The 19,492-nt window shown below is 39.0% G+C and overlaps 1 protein-coding gene across 8 annotated transcripts in view; it reads left to right on the top strand.

The window, feature by feature from the left end:
- The window catches only part of clec16a (C-type lectin domain family 16 member A), a 49,818-nt gene that overhangs the window by 3,855 nt on the left and 26,471 nt on the right, over positions 1 to 19,492 (top strand). Inside the window, exons 5-14 of one of the 8 annotated variants that reach the window (XM_015404914.1) lie at positions 2,425 to 2,530; positions 4,160 to 4,195; positions 5,902 to 5,907; positions 6,970 to 7,093; positions 7,287 to 7,446; positions 8,060 to 8,110; positions 9,025 to 9,141; positions 15,136 to 15,436; positions 17,533 to 17,644; positions 17,748 to 17,848. In XM_015404914.1, coding sequence (XP_015260400.1) covers positions 2,425 to 2,530; positions 4,160 to 4,195; positions 5,902 to 5,907; positions 6,970 to 7,093; positions 7,287 to 7,446; positions 8,060 to 8,110; positions 9,025 to 9,141; positions 15,136 to 15,436; positions 17,533 to 17,644; positions 17,748 to 17,848 — 1,114 coding nt within the window. Of the gene's footprint in view, positions 1 to 2,424; positions 2,531 to 4,159; positions 4,196 to 5,901; positions 5,908 to 6,969; positions 7,094 to 7,286; positions 7,462 to 8,059; positions 8,111 to 9,024; positions 9,142 to 15,135; positions 15,437 to 17,532; positions 17,645 to 17,747; positions 17,849 to 19,492 lie in introns of all 8 variants that reach the window. The other 7 variants (XM_015404917.1, XM_015404912.1, XM_015404918.1 and 4 more) reach the window with 7 other exon arrangements.

Genomic DNA, 19,492 nt, shown 5'->3' with positions numbered 1-19,492 from the left:
CCACATCATTTGATGGAAATGAAAATGATCAACCTACAGAGGGCTGAATTCAAAGACACCTGAAAAATTACAGTGAAAAAATGATGCGGCAGGCTAGTCCATTTGAAATTGCAGCAACTCAAAATGGTATTCAGTAATTTGTATGGCTCCCATGTGCGTGTATGCATGCCTGACAACGTCGGGGCATGCTCCTAATGAGACGACTGATGGCGTCCTAGGGTATATTCTCCCAGATTTGGACCAGGGCATCACTGAGCTCCTGGACAGTCTGAGGTGCAACCTGGCGTCTTCAGATGGATTGAAACATAATGTCCCAGTAGTGTTCTATTGGATTTAGGTCAGGCGAGCGTGGGGGCCAATCAGTGTTATCAATTCCTTCATCCTACAGGAACTGCCTGCATACTCTCACCACATGAGGCCGGGCATTGTCGTGCACCAGGAGGAACCCAGGACCCACTGCACCAGCATAGGGTCTGACAATGGGTGCAAGGATTTCATCCCATTACCTAATGGCAGTCAGGGTGCTGTTGTCTAGCCTGTATAGGCCTGTGCGTCCCTCCATGGATATGCCTCCCCAGACCATCACTGACCCACCACCAAACCAGTCATGCTGAACAATGTGACAGGCAGCATAACAATCTCCATGGCTTCTCCAGACCCTTTCACGTCTGTCACATGTGCTCGGGGTGAACTTGCTCTCATCTTTGAAAAGCACAGGGTGCCAGTGGCAGACTTGCCAATTCTGGTGTTCTGTGGCAAATGCCAAATGAGCTCCATGGTGCTGGGCAGTGAGCACAGGGCCCACTAGAGGACGTCGGGCCCTCAGGCCACTCTCGTGAAGTCTGTTTCTGATTGTTTGGTCAGAGACATTCACACCAGTGGCCTTCTGGAGGTCATTTTGTAGGGCTCTGGTTGTGCACCTCCTGCTCCTCCTTGCACAAAGGAGCGGATACCGGTCCTGCTGATGGGTTGTAGACCTTCTACGGCCCTGTCCAGCTCTCCTGGAGTAACTGCCTGTCACATAGAATATCCTCCATGCTCTTGAGATTGTGCTGGGGGAGACAGCAAACCTTCTGGCAATGGCACGCATTGATGTGCCATTCTGGAGGAGTTGGACCCTACAGAGTGCAACCTCTGTAGGGTCTAGGTAGCGCCTCATGCTAACAGTATTGACAGTGACCCTAGCCAAATGCAAAACTGGTGAAAAAGAGTCAGAAAAGATGAGGAGGGGAAAAATGGCCTCCGCCTGTGGAGATATAGATAATAAATATATATATACATATATATGTATATATAAATAAAAATAAACATCTTTTCCCTAATTTGCAGCAGAGTTTTTGTGAAGATAGTATTTATGAAATGATCGCTATAACCACATTTTTCTTTCCAAGTGTTTAGTTCCTGTATATTACTTTGTAAGTTTTGTTATTTACCTTTATCAACAGTAATAGATGGTAAACTTAAACGAGTGTGACCCCCTTAACTGTTGCTAATGACATTTTTAAATCTGCCTTTCTCTACGTCCGTATACACTGGGGAAAGTTGTTGGTGTACTGTCTATGTGCTCTGCTCCTGAAACCAAAACAATTTTGAACATTTGACAGTGTTGTTGAGCCAAAAAAAACTGTTGTTTGTATTTATCTTTTTATTTTACATCTTACATTGTGCAGTCCAACACATTTTAGACTCTCCTTCTAAAACTTGCTGAATATTAAAGGCTGTTCTTTAATTATTGATGCCTGTTTCTTTTATGGTAAAATAAACTACAACGGCATCATGTTTTAAGACCTTCTTTCCTCCAGATGGCGCTATTGGATAGCTGTTTAGTGCCTATGTTAGTTAAACAAGTTCCATTTTTACACCTAGATTACAAGCTGTTGGTTTGGTTTCAGGATCTGAATGCTTAATTTACTGGAACCTCTGAGTGACTGATAGATTTTAGAGTTTGTACTCTTGTTACTTTGAGGCCTCAGTAAATAAGGAATGGGACGGTGGAGGACCAGATATGGGAATGCAGAGAGAGATGGCTTCTAAAGCCACTGACAAAATGTCAAAAGGATATTAAAGCACATATTAAAGCATTATTAAGAGAGTAAAATTATGCGTGCACCTAATTATGTTCATGAAATGGTTTTTCTATCAATCTAAGGAATTTACTACATAATTCTACATCACAAAACATTCTACTTATGCAGTTGTTTTCCTGTAGGAATAAAGTGTCTGAATTTCTAAATTATTATTTTTTTTATTTTTTAAGCTAAATCAGCAAAAAAAAAAAACATTTTACTGCTAAAACTTGATTAAATATGATACAGGTCAGAATTCCTGTCCAGCTGCCTCCTTATTCTCTCTGTCATTTATGGCCTGAGCCTGGCTGCATGAAGCCTTGCTCACTGGCGCCTCCTCTCTGTCTCCCACACACAGCACACTAATGACTTTGCCCTGTACACCGAAGCCATTAAGTTTTTCAACCACCCAGAAAGCATGGTTCGCATCGCAGTTCGAACAATCACCCTCAACGTCTACAAAGGTGAGTTCTGGCTACATGCATGTCTACATGCCTTCAAACCAAAAGGTTTCTGGGACAGCCTGCAGCTTTACTCTCTCTGTGCTTCCGCCTCCTTTCTGCCGTTTCCTTTTATGCATGAGCATGACCAGCCGGTGATAACAACATATATGCTCTCTGCTGATTTCTATTTTGGCTTTTAATAATCAATGGAGTTCTGTTTTTTTTGTTTTTTTTTATTCTAGTTAAAGTTTGTCGTGGACGTTGCATACAAACTTTTTAGGCCAGTGACAATGACAGCCTTTTTCAACATTTAATAGAGATCCTTTTAATAATTATTAAGTGTTGGTTTACATCCAGTTCGCTGCTATAATGTTTGAATTACAACCCATTTAATCATGCTGTTCCATCTATCTGATGGTTACAGTTTTTACAGGTTGTTGCAAAATTTTATTAGCCTTCTCTTGTTTACTAAGTGCATTTTACAGCTTTTTTAGTCAGAATTTAAGTCTCCTTTTTTTTCCCAAATTTAGTTTTCTGCTTGTACGTGTATGGAGACCTTTTTGTTTTGTGGATTCATGCAGTGCCTTTTTGTTAATTCTAGAAATCTTAACGGCATTAACTAACTTCCACTAATATTTTTGTCAGTGTTTATCTTGAGAAAAGCAACCAATAAGATTAATATTGATTGAGATGTTGCTTTTTTGTTTTACTTTTCCTTTTTTAGTTAAGATAACACTTATGTGTCGTATATGTCATCGAGACATCCTCAGCTTTGCAGCAAACTCAAGTTAACCTGATAAACATTTCAAGTGAACAGACTCTAGGTGACCACGTACAGCACAGACTTCTAGTTTACAAAACCACACGATGCGCTGAAGTGAATAACAGATGCTTCCAACATTTTTTATGCCTCTTTGTGTCATCAAAGAGTGACACTAAATTCTTTTCAAGAGTTTTTCACTATCTGTTGATCATAAGACATCTCTAGATGTTTATATTTGCAAACCCTCGACAATAGGAGCCGTCGCTCATTCACCATGCTTTTTAGAGCAAAGCTGTCTGTAAATACTCATTTTTCAAGTTGTGGCCCAAAAATTAGGCTGTGCTGATGCTAAACAGTGGGGGGTTTAGTTTGGCAGCCTTGACCTTGTGGAATCATAAAGCGTAAGCCAGGCTTGAGGTTCACAGTTTTTTCCAAGTGCAACTCTGTCTGTTTTTCAGTAATTCCCATGTGTGACTTTGTTGGATGTAAGCCGCCGTAGCCTACAATTTTCCATGCATCATCATGACCTTTCAATTCAGAAACTTGTTACAATTAGTCTGTGAAAATGTGTTACTTTTCAGAGCATCTGAAATCCTATTTACTATAATTTTGTAATCTGTCAGATTTATTGCTTTTCTTATTATGAGCTGTAAAAAAGCAAGGAGTCTCAAACAGAAGAATAATTTTAAGGCAACAACTCTGTTGTAGTTTCTTTTTTCTTACTTGTTAAAGCACCATGCCAGGAGTCGATGCAGCCTAATGCGCAGCAGCATCAAATTCAAAATAAGTCAAAGGCTATTAAATTCTACAAATGATTAGAATAAGAATGAATAAAACTACCTGGTTGTGTGTATAAATTCTGATATATGCTTCTTACTGATTCCTAGTCTGTGCACTGCAACAAATGACCACCTGGAAAACAGGTTAGTCACCCTTTGACTCACATTCAGTCCTTTTTTAACATTTGATCTTATTACAGCAACAAGAAATGCAATTCATGTGGACTTAACATAATAGACCAACACATAGTTATTATAGGAATATTGAATGATTGATGTTTCTGTTTATTTGACCAGATAGGAAGCTGAAAAGTATTGCTTACTTTGCTGTTATACAACTGTCATATCAGCCCTAAATAAAATTTAGTACCACTAATGATCCTTAGAAACCACCTCATTAGATGGAATCCATTGATGTACATTTTGATTTATAATTCTAGCATTTCTCTGAAGGCATCAAAGAGCATTATTCAGAGAAGCAGTTAAAACTCCCTTGGTGACTCTGGAGGAGATGCAAACATCCAAAGCTCAAGTGGGAGAATCTGTTTAGAGGAAATATATCATCATATATATCATCTGCTTTTATGGAACAGCAAGATTAAGACATTCATTTTTAAAGATAAGGTGCCAGGTTTAAGGGACACGAGGAACAGATATAGAAGATCACTATTCTTCAGCTGGTTGCTGCAATGCAGGACAGATGAAATGGTAGTAGGCTAAATAAGAATTATTAGACTTAGTAGGTCCATTGCCCTGCAGCAGGATAATTGTGAAATTGAAGCCAGACATACAATGGAGTGGTATAAATTGAATAGTTGAAGTCCATCCATCCGTCTTCTTCCGCTTATCCGCGGTCTGGTCGCGGGGTTAGCAGCTTCAGTAGGGAGGCCCAGACGTCCCTCTCCCCAGCCACTTGGGCCAGCTCCTCAGGGGGAATCTCAAGGCGCTCCCAGGCCAGCCGAGAAACATAGTCCCTCCAGCATGTCCTGGGCCTTCTCCTGGGCCTCCTCTAGGTGGGACGTGCCCGGAACACCTCACCAGGGAGATGTCCAGGAGGCATCCTAACCAGATGCCAGAGCCACCTCAACTGGCTCTTCTCAATGTGGAGGAGCAGCGGCTCTACTCTGAGTCCTCCCCGGATGACTGAGCTCCTCACCCTATCTCTAAGGGAGAGCCCAGACACATGGAGAGAACTCATATCAGCCGCTTGTATCCGGGATCTCTAGTTATTTCGGTCATTAACACAGATGAGAGTAGGAACGTAGATTGACCGGTAAATCGAGAGCTTTGCTTTTTGGCTCAGCTCTCTCTTCACCACAACAGACCGGTACAGTGAATGCTTCACAGCAGACGCCACACCAATCTGCCTATCGATCTCCCGTTCCATCTTCCTCTCATTCGTGAACAAGACACCAAATAACTCCTCCACTAGGGGCAGTACATCCTTCCCAACCTGGAGAAGACATAATAATAATTGAAGTTTTTTATAGAAGTTTAATCATAATCATCTTTCTCTTTACAACTAAGCCTGACTTTGTGTTGGTCTATCACATCCACTTTTATTAAAATACTTTAGTTTGTTGCCCTAATTTGGTAGAATATGAAGAATGGGTTTTTATTGGTCAAATATTATCTATAACGCAGCTATTGGATATTAAAACTTGTTTTCCAAGTGTGATGTTGTTTGCAGTTGGTCAAGATGAGTGTGGGATCCTTCCCTGCCTCCACCCATCCACTGCCGCCCCTTTTACTCACATTAACCCTGTGTCTGTTTCCCCCCTCTCCAATCACTCCTCCTCTTCCTCTCCTTGTCTCTCCTCCTTCTACGCGTCCCATCTGCCTAACTGCAGTTTCATGTAAGTTGGTTCCATTCATTCAGTCTTTTTAGAGCCTGGTATCAGTATTTAGCTGAGCTGATTTAGCACAGTTGATCCTAGCTCTCTGCTAGAATCACAGCAGTCCTGATTTAAAGATTCAGTTTGTTCCTTGTGGAAATCTGTACAGGAGAGCTATTTTTATGTTAAAATGTTATGAGTTTGTTCAGGTTAAATCAGCTCTTAATTGCTGTTACCAAGTCCTGCTTGTTTTTAATGGTGTATTTGTTTCTAATGTATGGGTAGGTGTTTCTAGGCTCATTAATCACATATCACTCATCTACATACATGCAGAAAACTTTGCATTCCACTTTTAATTGTTCCTCAGCTTATGTTCTTTAAAACCAACATTTTTTTCTCTAGAGTTTCACATATTTTAATGGTGGTGGGATCTTATAAAGTTGCTGTTTTTTTTTTTCCAATAGAACCCCACATTTAGCCAAAAAAAAACAATACTACCGGTACTTAATTTTTCGTAGCTCTGTTATATCATTGGGAAAGACGGGTTTTCTCACTCTGTAAACTCTGTAGAGGTGCAATAGGTTTTACACCTGGGATGATACACGTTATGGTGAAAAATACAAATATGACAACAAATAATTGTTGATAAATTCCTGTTTGGCTTAGTTATGGCTTATTGTAGGCTTGTAAAAGGAAAGGGGTCATCCAACAGCATCAAAGTGGCATATAATAAATGGAAGCATGTGAAATACTTTATCTACCATTTTATGGATTTTTTTTATTACACTTTTCAAAACTAGATGTATTTTATTGTCTGTCTTGTAGTTATGGAAAAAATTCAAAGCTTGTAGCTAAGGAATAATACTAAATTCTCCACCTAGCAAGAGAGCAGATCCTGTTGGTATTTTATTTAGCATTTAGTTCCTAGGTCTATGAGGAATTTTAAGTCTGTTGTCTAATTAGGATTATTTATAATTTTATATTCATGTTTCAGATTTTACACGTTTGCAATGTGTATGAATGAGCTGGTATCTATGGGCATCTTCAGTGAAATCTTCTCTCTTTTGCTCCCACACTCTCCAGTGGACAACCAGCACATGCTGCACTACATTCGAGATAAGACAGCGGTCCCATATTTCAGTAACTTGGTCTGGTTTATCGGCAGTCATGTCATCGAGCTGGACAAGTGTGTGCAGACAGATGAAGAGTAAGTGTGTGCCTCTATTTGCAGCCTCTAGGGGGCATGGTTGGCTCAGGTTTGTGAGCTTCTGTATCTCCATTGGCCTCATGTATGCAACATCATGCCCTATTTGGATAAAAAAAAAAAAATAATTTCTTCTGCAATTTTGTATAAACTGATTAAGGCTGTCTCTTTTTTTTTTCTTGCTGTTATGTTGCAGGCATAAGAACAGAGGAAAGTTAAGTGACCTGGTAGCAGAGCACCTCGATCATCTTCACTACCTGAATGATATCCTCATCATCAACTGTGAATTCCTAAATGACGTGCTAACTGACCACCTCCTGAATCGTCTCTTCCTGCCCCTCTATGTCTACTCTTTGGTTAGTCCTGAGACGGTATGTTCAACGTCACAAACACTCCCCATCCATTCACATCAGCTTGTTTTTTGTTTTTTGTTCATGCCCTTTCAATCATTGTATTGTATGTACTCTTAGAATATGGATATAAGTGCTTTCATTCTAGGTTGAAATGTTTTTTTTAAGTTGTTATAGAAAACTTTTTTAGAATCTTTTTTTATGATTGATAATTGAAAATGAAATGGACATTTGCCCTTTAAATAAACCATCAATATTTAAAGTTGTTTAAATTAAAATAGGTTCCAGTTTGTGTGATAATACTCACAAGGGTATTTTAATGTTTTTATCTGCCTGTACAGTGTCCTTGGGTGTTGTGATAAGGCGCTTTCAAATAAAATGTATTATTGTTATTATTATTATTAAGGGAATATCTGACCATAGTAATTGACATAAAACTATAAATAGACATTCATATCATTTAATCACTGATGTAACCAGCTTTATTTCCTCTTACAATAATGACAAAACTTTAGTTAGGAGTTTCTTTTAGGCTTTCAAATATTCCTAAAACAACAATTTTCAAATACCCTTCTACTTGATCTTATGTATTCTAATGATATTCTTTTTATTTTCTCAGTCTGAGGAGAGGAAGATTAATCCCCAGGTGTCGCTCTACCTGCTTTCTCAAGTAAGTAGCATATGCTAAACACCAGACAAGTTAAAGTTTAAGAAGGTAAATTAAAATATGTTTCGACTCAAGCTGGATGCCACCTCTAGATTTTGATCTGGAGTCTCATAAGGGTATGTTTCTCATTTAGTCTAAGGTAAGCAGTGCAGTCAACAGAAATCTGTATCCTCAACTATGAAAAGGTGGATTTTATTAATTGGCGAGAAACATTTAATAAAACTTAAAACTTAACTACATCTTTAATGTTGTATGTAAAAATAACCTCCAGTGTTCATCAGCTCAGCTGTTAAACTCAAGTTTGTGACGGCCGAAAAGACATTTATTAACTTTGAGAATATCTCTGGCCATCTTTGCTATAAGTATATGATTGAGGACTGGACTGAAAGGTCTCTGAGGCCGGCCAGGCTGCCGGGGATTTCCTGCTGCCTTTCGGGGCGGCTGGAAGTGAACATAAAGTGGTTTTTAATTTTTAGTAAAAACTGCAAATATCAGAATACACTATTTAATATTTTTCGCATGCAGGTTTTAACATTTTTAGATAATTTAGGTATTTATAAACTGTTTCACCACAGTTAATTAAAAATGTTTTATTGAAATGACAATGATCAAAGCTCACTCTTGTCCTTGTACATAATCCATTCTCCATTTTTTTTTCCAACCACTTTATGTTTATATCAGAGAACACCCATTCTTTGTGAACTGCTTGTGATGGACATCATCTTTGGTTTATAAGATATTAAATTGTTATTTGGAAAAATTATTGTTGAAAAAAAATAAAATCTGATTTAACATTGAAACGGATTGGTACTGACTAGAAAATGTGTGACACGATTGATCTGCAGTGGAAATGTCCCGATTGTACTTTTAAGCTTGACAAAAGTTTTTTTTTTTTTTCTGTTTTTTTTTTACCCCAGGTATTTCTTATCATCCACTATCAGCCTCTGGTCAACGCCCTTGCCGATGTTATTCTCAATGGGGACCTCTCTGTGTTCATTGGCCAGACAGACGTACACAGCACACACAAAAATACGGTATTATATCCTTACACCAACACATGCTCTCAAAAAAACTCCCAAACGTGTACTAGATGCCATGTCATGTAAACATAACATAAGTGCAAGCAATGCTCCCAAAGTTTAAAATAGCCAAAACCAGAATCTGACTCACCAGCATGCTAAGTAGTGTACAAAGTGACATATGCTCACAAATGAAGCAAGCGCACTGGGCTCAAACAAGAAAACACACCTACACAAACAACCACACAGACTTCCAGAAGTGCAGGTAGGTGGTTTTGAGATCGCAGGGTCATTGATTTTCACCATGTGGTGTTCTTCAACATCAGCACAACTAAATGATAATTATGTCTCATAATTTCATTTTTGTGGGTCTATCTGTCCTGCTTGGAATATGTGTGAAAGCGTTGTGTCAGTCGCATCATGAAATTTCACTCTCCTCTTCTTAACCTCACTCTTCAACATCCCCCTTTCTTCCCCATCTTATTCCCCTCGCCTCTTTTTATTTTTTTTCTCCTCTAGATGTTAGTTTCCCTTCCCCTTTTGCCCCTCCCTCCCTTCCTAATTTTGACCATCTGTTTATACTGGCAGGTGGGCGTGCAGCAGTAGTGAGCGTTTCTGAGAACCCGTGTGGTTATTCTCTGTGCTCTGTGTGTATTTCTGTGTGCTCAGGCTGCGGCTGTTGTAAGAAGCTGCCTACCTTTTCGGTGAATGTGACTTGAGGCATAATGCCTTCAGTTATGGTAGACCACAACAGGAGAGAGCCTTCCTAAAACGAGTACCTGCTTCATCAGTCAAAGATGTGAGGATTTACGTGTTGGTTCATAAAGCCTTTCACACAAAGTAGTGTACGTTCCATGTTGTAGGGCCAAAGCTATCCATTTTCCTTCCTATCCTTATTGCTTAAACCCCTGTAGTAGCAAGGAAAAGCATATGGTTGTAAGTGTGCCAAAAATAAAGCTTATAAATCAGTATGGGAAAAACACAAAATACAAAAATATTTTTTCATTTTAATCAGCACGAGATGTGGATGTTTAATTATTTCCGCCTCATCAGATATATGTTTGATTTCTGGTAGATGAAAAGGAGGCAGAGCTGGAATGGGGCTGCATTTCTTTGCAGGTGGTAAAATGGCACTTCCTGTTTGTCTGTGATGTGGCAGGAAATTAGTTCACATGGTGGAACACGACAGGGCTGGCTCACCTAACCCAGATCTCTTTCCTGGAAGCAGTGTTTTTTTTTTTCTTCCCCTCTCTCTATTGCTTTTGTAGATCTGTTTTGTCTCTTGCAAGTGCACCAGTTAGATACATAATGTCAGTATTTGCATACATTTAGCAGCATGTTTTTTTTTTTTTTTATTTCATCTCCTGTAAAGCAGGAGCTGCTGTTGTAGTTTAAACTAATTTGTAACTGCCGATGTTTTACCTGCACAGCATGCTGTCTTTTAAGCGTGCGTCTGTTTTGGTTTAGGTGTTTTCGTGCGTCTCTCTCTGCACAGGGCATGCTCCCTGACCTCCATTAATTTCTCAGCAGTGGCTGAGACTGTGAGCGGTTTACCAGAACATTGTCAGCTAGCAGGTGCAACTCACACACAGATACGAGTTTGTGGTTTATGTCTGAGAGCAGGCTCAGTTTGTGTTTTTAGCTGCAACTAAAGTACAATCCTGTTCAGTTGGTTTTTAGGAGATGAAGTTTTATTTATTTCTCTTTTAATGTATGGATAGTGCTACATTTTTTGAATACTGTTCAAATGTTTTAAGTTGCGATAAAAACGATCCTATCAGGATATCTTTACATGCTCCTCAACAGCTTGTTATATAGTCATTGTGGAAAGTTATTATGCTAGTTTTGCTGTTTCAGGAATTTTGAAGAATACAAGCTTAGATTGATAAGAAGCTTCAAAGGATTGGACAATTGTAGTTCAAAAAAATGCACATCTTTGCGTTTTTATTGATGAGAAATGATGCTGTGTAACTGAGAAGTGATGGTGGGGGATTAACTTATTTTTTAAACCTTTCTTGTTTGTTTGTACTAGAAGTAAATGAAATCATGTGAACTAGTGGTAGTGTTTTATAAAAGAACCTAGAACAAGCTAAATCTATAAGATTTGATCAGATTTCAATTTACTTTTTAACAGAACTCCTGCTCTTAATGGTTTTATTTTTTGCTGTGAGTTTTACTATTGTATTAAATAATCACTGAATCGAAACATTTAACTCTAACATCTTAGATTAGCTGTGAGGTTCATTAGCATTGTTTACATTTTGATCCCTGAAATTCAGATATTGCCTTAGAAGTTGCTTTCGTCAAAGGACAAACGTTAATGGTTTCGCTGTATTACATTTAGCCTTGTGGTTATCTGCTGAAGCATGTTGTGTTTCTGACATGCACACAACATGCTGTGCCCTGTCAATCAATTGCCTCTATAAGCTCTACTGGTCAGTTCATCAGAGCGTGACCGAGGTCATAGGCTATTCTGTACATGGTGCTCATTCACCTGGGTACTTTCTCCGCCGCCAATGGTGAATCACCAAGAAGATAGGGTAACTGTTTTTGAAGATGGATCACATAAATGAAAATTTCCATTCCATAAAGTACGCCATAAAGTGCTCTGTGAGTCAAGAGAAAGAATAAAACTTATGACCAGAACCAGAAACTTGAGTCTGGTTGGTTACAGAATCAGACTTTGACGTGGTTGGATTTCGGTGGCTGTGTCCTCCGAAGTACCTGTTCTACCTGGACTGGGTCCTTTGAGGACTGTGAAAATAAGGAGGCTGAGAGAGTTTGGCTGTAGATTCAAACAGGTCCAGCCTTTTTCAGCTTTCACCGTCCCTCACTCAGCACATGCTCTGTGACCTAGAAACCATGACATTTGACTCACAGAGCAGGCAAAGAATGGATGTTGATCTTTTCACTACTGTTCTGAGAGCTGATTTCATTTTCGAGGAGTTATAGCAACAGTACCGACATCATGTATATCAGATTTGTAGTCCCCACACTACACAGATATGGGAAGTTTTCCTTAAATGTCATTCAATCCCATTTGCACAGGGACATATAAAATCTTTCAACAAACCAAACATCCGTGACTCATCTGACTAAATGACCATTTATATTTTCATTAATTTTAGACGGAATTATTCACAAACTGTATTATAGTAAATTGCACTTACAATATTGACAACTGTTCAACGCAATTGACCCTTTTCCTTTGAGCGAGTAGCAGCCGTCTTTCTAGGACTCACAATGATTAATTGGCAATCCTAGGCTATGGAGGATACATCGGACCTCTCCTTAAAAATGGGTGAAAGAAGGCTTGAAGGCTTTCAATCCGAACAGGCCACAGCGCAGCACTATGATATAATCAGAGTACGAATCTGGCTTTCAGAGGACACAGCTGCTGGATTCTAGCGCAGCCTTTTTGTTCTCTCCCATGCTCGTGCAAAAAACTGGTAATTTTTCAACTTGTTGCTAGATGGGGGAAATACTGTAAAGCTTGCACTGTGCTCCTTTAAAGGGTTTTCACTTTTTCTCAAATCCTTCTTGAATTTCCTACTGATGACATGGAAAGTTTTTTTTTTTTTTTTTAGCCGGACGTTTTAGCACCAAGATATTTAGTGGTTATTTTGAAAAGGTTTATCTTTAATTTGTTGAGGAATCTGTTTAGAAAAGGGTCTGTTTCTCAGCTCTATAGTCATTTTATGTCATTTTAGTTAGAGTTTTAGCCTTGTTATGATATCAAAAAAACATGTCCTTACAAACATTACGATTAACCCCCCCCCCCTTACCATTGCAGTCATTTTTCACTCATTGTGGGTGAAAATTTGAATCTTCAACATTTGCATAAATAGCACACATTTACATTTGTACGTTCTGGAAATGCTGAATTGAACAATTAAAAGTGCTTTAATATCTAGAAAATTGTGCACAGCTTAATTTTCTGCCGATTGTGCATTTTCAGTAGTTGTTGATGTTTTCTTTTCTTCTCAGGTTAGTCTGAAGGCATTGCAGTCTTGTTGACTTTGCTCCCACAGGTAGTGATGCTCACTGTTTCTGGGGTGTTGTGGTTCAGTGTGAGCTTGCCTCTGTGCATAACGGTCAGATATTTTCATAAACCTCAAAAGAACCAGAATTCTGCTTTTGTCCAGGAGTTCAGAATGCTTAAGACTGTAAGAGAATGCCGGAAAATTAAACAGAAAATCGCTGACATCTGACTGACTGCTTGGAAGTCTATGCAAGCAATATTTGGTTTGATATGAAACTGACTTTCCTTTGGGCTTGCCTCTGACTCCTCTCATCAAATAGCTGACTATCAGCAGTGTTTTTCAGCTGTAGTAGAGTTTTCAGTTTTTACTGTAAGTCACAGTTAACATCAGTGTTCAGCTTCTTATCATTTACCAGCTGTATCCTGTCAGGTTCGCAACATGCGGTTTGAAACTTCAAGCCTTACAACTGAATGGTATTCTTGTAGCCACATTTCTTCTTTTGCAACAAAGACTGACATGCCAATAATATAATGCATCAGTGTTTCTGGGCAGCTGTGTCTATGGGTCATTTTCTCATATTGTGCCTGAGTGCATATCGGAAGTGGTTTATAGATTTATACATTTTTTTTAAGTGACCTTGATGTGCGTTGATAGTGCGAGAAGCATTTATGGTAACTGTGTGCATATCTCACCGTGTGTAGAGATATCTTAGTTGTAATACTGATTCCCGTTACTTAGCTATTCATGTGTATCTGCTTTTCTGCATGAATGTTTACCCATATATAGATTAATGATGTGGAAGCACAGGAGTTGAACTCTTCTAAGTAAAAAAGGCCTCAGTGGGTTTTATTCAGAGAATAATGATGATTATAATCTACATTCTGTGCCCTGCAAAAACTTTGATTCTATTCCTGGGGAAGTGCAGGATAACTATCTGGATTCGTTCTTTTCTAGGGAATAATTTTCATGTAATATGATTTTCAGATCTTTACTTCCGTTTCTAGGAAAGTAAGGGCTGATTATCAGATCAAGGGTTTAAAAAGTCGAGCTCCAAAGTGAATTTGGTGAATTTTAAGTTCTCATTCAGCTCTGGAGAAACCGTTTAAGTAAACAGAATATTTCCTGGTGGGAAACATCATGCAAAGTAAATGCAAAAAGCAGTTTGTAAGAGGGGACAAGATCATTGTTCTACCTGTGGCAACATAAGCTGCCTTCTAGCTTTGCATAAACAACACAATTTGACCTGCTGGTCCTACACAAGATTAAAGCACCTAAACCCACATTGTTAGGTTACCCTCCCATTATAGAGTGTTTTCCATAAATCTATTTAAGAACCTAATAGTGATGCGAATCTGGGCTTGGATTACGCCACTCCAAAACCTTATCTTGGTTTTGAGCCACTCCAAAGTGGACTTAATGTTAGAGTTTGGATCATTTTTGTTTAGCAGATCCCAGTGTACTGTAGCTTAGGTTCAGAGGCCAATGGCCAGATGTTCAAATTCAGGATTTTAGGATCAGGATAAGAAATCTGGGCACCATTAACTAATGGAAGCTTTCCAGGTCCTGAAGAGGAAAAGCAGCACCACCATGTTTTACACCCAGTGACACAGGATGCAGAACTCTCCTCAAAACAATCTTGTCTTGTGATGACTGTAACAGAACAGCATTTTGAGCTCTATTGACCTGTTTTGTGTTGTCATGCATGTTTTCTCTATGTAATATCTAGATTCCACAGGTCTGACAGAGCCAATAAATGCTTCAATTTATTACATTTTTTATTTTATTTTTATTTTTTTTTTAGCAAAAAGATATTGTTTTAGTGCTAGTTTGTTTTATTAGCTATTTTTGTTTAACAAATTAAATCATCTGAAAACTGTTTTGGATTTACTGGACTTATCTCTTTATATTATTTTAAAATCTGTATTTTTTTTATGTTTGTGTAAATATGCTTACTTCCAGTTTTTTTGTAAGCTTCCTGTTTGCTCACCTTTTTTTTTATTTGTCCCTATGCTAACCTTTTCAACAGCATGCCAGTGCAGGAGCTCTTCGTCGCTTCATCAAACCCCCAGAGTCTCTGGAGCGGTCCCTGGAAATGTCTCGCCATCGAGGCCGCAAGAAAACACAAAAAAGACCAAATTACAAAAACTTGGGCGAGGAGGATGATGAAAGAGCAGGGGGAGGCGGTGGCGGAGGAGGAGAACTGGAGGAGAGCTGGGATGATGACAGCAGCAGAGGAGAGAGGGAGAAGGGAAAAGGTACAGAGGGATTAGGAGGAGGAGGAAGTGGGAGCTCTAAGGGAGGCAGAGCGAGTGGGGAGATGGCGGAAGGTGAGTTTGTGTCCCATTGGACACAGCAGTACAGGACTGTGTTTGTGTGAATGTTCTGCCATCGATCAGAGTTCTTGTTTCCCATGAGTCCTCCAAACAGAAAAGAGAAGAGCTAAAGGGACAATATGGCTTAATTTCTGTCAACCTTTCAAACATTTCCTCTGCTTTGATTTTATTTTGGGTGATGGTTAAACAATTAAAGAAGAAAAACATTTTGGGGTAAAAAAAAAAAAAAAGAAAAATCAGAAAAATGACAGCAATTGAGGATAATGGTGATGGCTTCACTCTTTCCACTGTTTGGGATATTTCTTTATTTATCCATGTTTAACCCCATTAAACACAATCCCCATTAGACCCGTCCATTCCTGCGATGACGCACCATCCATCCTGTGCTCCTCACCTCTCTGCCTTTCTACCACTGCTTCTCTTACTGTGTTTGTGTGTTTTGTACAGCTTTTGCATTGTTTGTGACCATTTCAATCATCTGAAATGATTCCTTTTGTGTTTTGATGAAAATTCTTCTCATAAAGGATTTTCTAGGGAGACAGAATTTATAATGCCTCCAAAGACCATATGGCTATTTTTTTTTTTTGGACTGTAAACTGTAAATGAAACCTGGTGGGCAGATAAGCAGGAAATAGCTTCTAAGTCAGATGTGAACTTAATGAGTAGGAAAAACAACACCTACACTAGTTAGCAAGCTGTTGAACTATACATTAAAATTAGAAAATGGCATGTGAACTAAATGCTACATGTCTTTGTTGGGTAGGTGCATTTCATTAGCTAATATAGAACTGGTACAGTATGTTCTAATTAGAAAATGAATTGTTTTAGGCCACATTTATGTTTATCCTTTGTTTAGCACCTTGCAAAAACATTGCCACCAAGATTTTATTTTGTTTATTGCTGCAAACAACATATTATTTTATTGGGATTTTTGTTGATTTACCAGCACAAAGTAGAGTTTAAAGGTGAAATGGAATGTTTGTATGTGTATTTGTATAAAGCTTCCACTGAGTTAATACTTTTCACATCCGCCTTTTGCTGTAATTAAGCTGCAGATTTGGGGTTTGTCTCTTTTGTCTTTCTGTAGTCAGACACAAAAAAATGTTTGGATATTGTGGAGATTAGATGCTGGAATTACTTGTCAAGTCAGATTCTGCATTGAATTTGGTTCCAGACTTTGACTTGAATATTCCAACATGTAAATATGGTTTAAACAAGTTCCAGTGGTTCTGCTTACACACCTGAATCAAATGGATGAATTTCCTATTCAGGATACAGTCGATTTCTTCAGAGTTCACCTAATGACCTGATTATTTGATGTATCGAATCAGAGACGCCTCTAAAATCGGCAGAACACTGAAACACGAACACCGAAAATGAAGGAAGCCTGCTTTAAAGCCTGCTTTAAAGTTATTTGGGCTTTTACTGCGTGTTGAGCGAGGGTGTCTTTGCTGCAGTCATTTGCAGCCTCAACCCACCAAATCTAACCAGCTTCGCTATCCCTGCTCAAAAAAACAAACTCCAACACAGCATGATACCACTATCTCTGTGTTTTACCCCATTTTCAGTTTTTATTTGCACACAGTATTTTGAAAATGTTAAAAAAGGCTAAACTTTTGCTCGCCTCACTAGAGCCATTTTTTCTACACGTTTGCCATGTACCTGACATAGTTTTAGGAAAATTGCAGTCATTCTTTCATCTTTTAGATGATAGCTTTTTCATTCTCTGTGCTCCTCCTGCTTTAAGGCTGTATAGCGTATTGCAAGAGTTGGTTGTTTTACTAACATTTTCTTCTAACTGAGCAGCATAATGGCATAAATGAATGTAAATTTCATATTTGTATCTGTTAGAAAAACAGATAAACATGTATACTTATACTCCCACTTAACACCTATATACTACTTTGTGTTGGCCCGTCACAAATTTCCAGTAGAAAACGAAGTGTACGAAAAGATTTTTGAGTTCTCCTACAATGCGCTGTGTGAACTACTGACTTAATATTTGTGACCTATGCTAATCATGTGGGGGTTATGAGTTGAAACATTAATTTGTGCGATGTGCAGAGTAAAATGTGGTTGTGTGTACACAGAAATTGAGATGGTGGTGATGGACAAGTGTACAGCATCAGAACTGGCTGAACAGAACATCACTGATGAGGAAAAGACAGCTGCTGCCACCAGAACAAACACACAAAGGAGCAGGTACATGGAAACACACTCAGTCTTACAGTAAATAAGGAGAACATGGTGTTTGTGAACTCACACCTTGGCTTCTCCTTTTTCTTCTTCTTCTTCTTTCCTGCAGACCATTTCTGGACATGGTGTATGGTGCCCTTGACTGCACCAGTGATGACTACCATGCCCTGTTTGTGCTCTGTCTGTTGTATGCCATCTCACACAGCAAAGGTTTGCCCATTTACGACAGCATTCGCTGTTAATTTCATATAGATCAGCCAAGTTCCAGCTCAAAACTAACAAAGCTGCTCTGGAATAACACATTCCTAAAGATGTGTAGGGAATGGCAATTTCAATAAGAGTTGCAAAGTTGCACCATAAATCATAAGTCTACCAGACCACTAGGATTACCCGACAACTAAGTAGGGTGGGACCAGAACCTTTGAATAGACAATAATGGGATCCAGTAAGAAAGTTTGCTGGAATAAAAAGCTGGTGTTTCTTGATTTCTTTCTTTTTACATTTATCTTAACCTTTTACAGTATTACTGGAATGACTCTAAGGACTGCAGCAGATTCATGCAGGCTCTTGTTAAAGGTGTTGTGGAGGATTTTGCAAGTTTTTTAAAAGTCCCGCCCTCTCCACTTAAAAAAAAGCCTGCACAAGCCCATTTCTCCTCAGTCACGCTCTTTTTAAAAGTTGCTGATCTTATAGCTCATGCAAGCTTACTGTGTCTGAACGTCTGCCCTAACCCCTAAATCCCTCAATCACTATATAGAGTGGGGAATATATAGTGGACTTTATAGCAAGCTTAGTTAACTGACCATTTAGACAGATGATCACTGCTTTTTGCTCCGCATTGGTCATGTAACTCCCCCTCCACTGCGCGGTGCCTGCGCCATCTTTATTAGTCACCACTGTCGGGGGGGCAACAGCCTTTGGTGACAGCGGGCTGCTGTAACAGCAAATCCCATAATGCTTTGCGAAGAGAGCTTTCCGCACAAAGCGTTCCGGGATATATCGGCCTTTCTTTTCTTCTCATACACTTAGCTCCATAGCTCACCATAGATATACGCCTGAAAATGTGCATGCGAAGAAAAAGATAGCTAACAGGACGAGCACATAGGACGGCCTTACATAAACATATCACCAGAATGATCGACAATTAGGTGGAACACTTATTTAGATGATCCACCCGAAAATAAAAGATCGTCTTCTATATCTTTATGCTGGCAAACCAGATTGATCATGTGTAGCCCTTAGGTTTAGATCTAAACACTATTTAGGGAAAGGAAGGACATTCATCAGAACCTTCTGAGCCAATTGGACGACAACTAGTGCCTCCCTACCAAAGTTTGGTTTTATCTAATCACTGTAACAAATGAAATGGCAGCAAATAACACAAGAAACCATGACAAGTGGTGCTTTTAGGCTCTTGCCGTCCCTCTTTTAAAGATAAAATCTTGGATTCTGACAATACTGATAGAGCATTGTACTGGTATACTCTCCCTAGTGGTCTCTATAGCACATTGCATTATTTGCACCCATTGGCCACAATACTAGAGACAGTTACAAGCTATGTAATATTAGCTTGACTTAGCTGTACTAATTGAGCAGTAGTGACATAATTTGGCATTAGGATAACTGATTTTTAATGCTTAGCAGGTCATTTTTATGTCCTCATCCATACAAAATGCTACACTTGAGATACCCTGCTTTACTTCCTCATGTCTGTAAATGTTCCAATGGAAGTGGAAGGATTCATTAAAATGTTAAGTTTCACAGACCGTGGGAGTTTTTTTTCTAGGTGTTGACAGATCTTGTCTGTTCTCTGTCGAATAGTTTTCATAGCTCTGCCTGAATGAGTGTGTTATA

Source organism: Cyprinodon variegatus, unplaced genomic scaffold (assembly GCF_000732505.1).
Source record: "Cyprinodon variegatus isolate N-32 unplaced genomic scaffold, C_variegatus-1.0 Scaffold1896, whole genome shotgun sequence".
NCBI lineage: Eukaryota > Metazoa > Chordata > Actinopteri > Cyprinodontiformes > Cyprinodontidae > Cyprinodon > Cyprinodon variegatus.
Note: the sequence above shows the minus strand (reverse complement) of the source record. Positions and strands in the feature narration are given on the sequence as shown.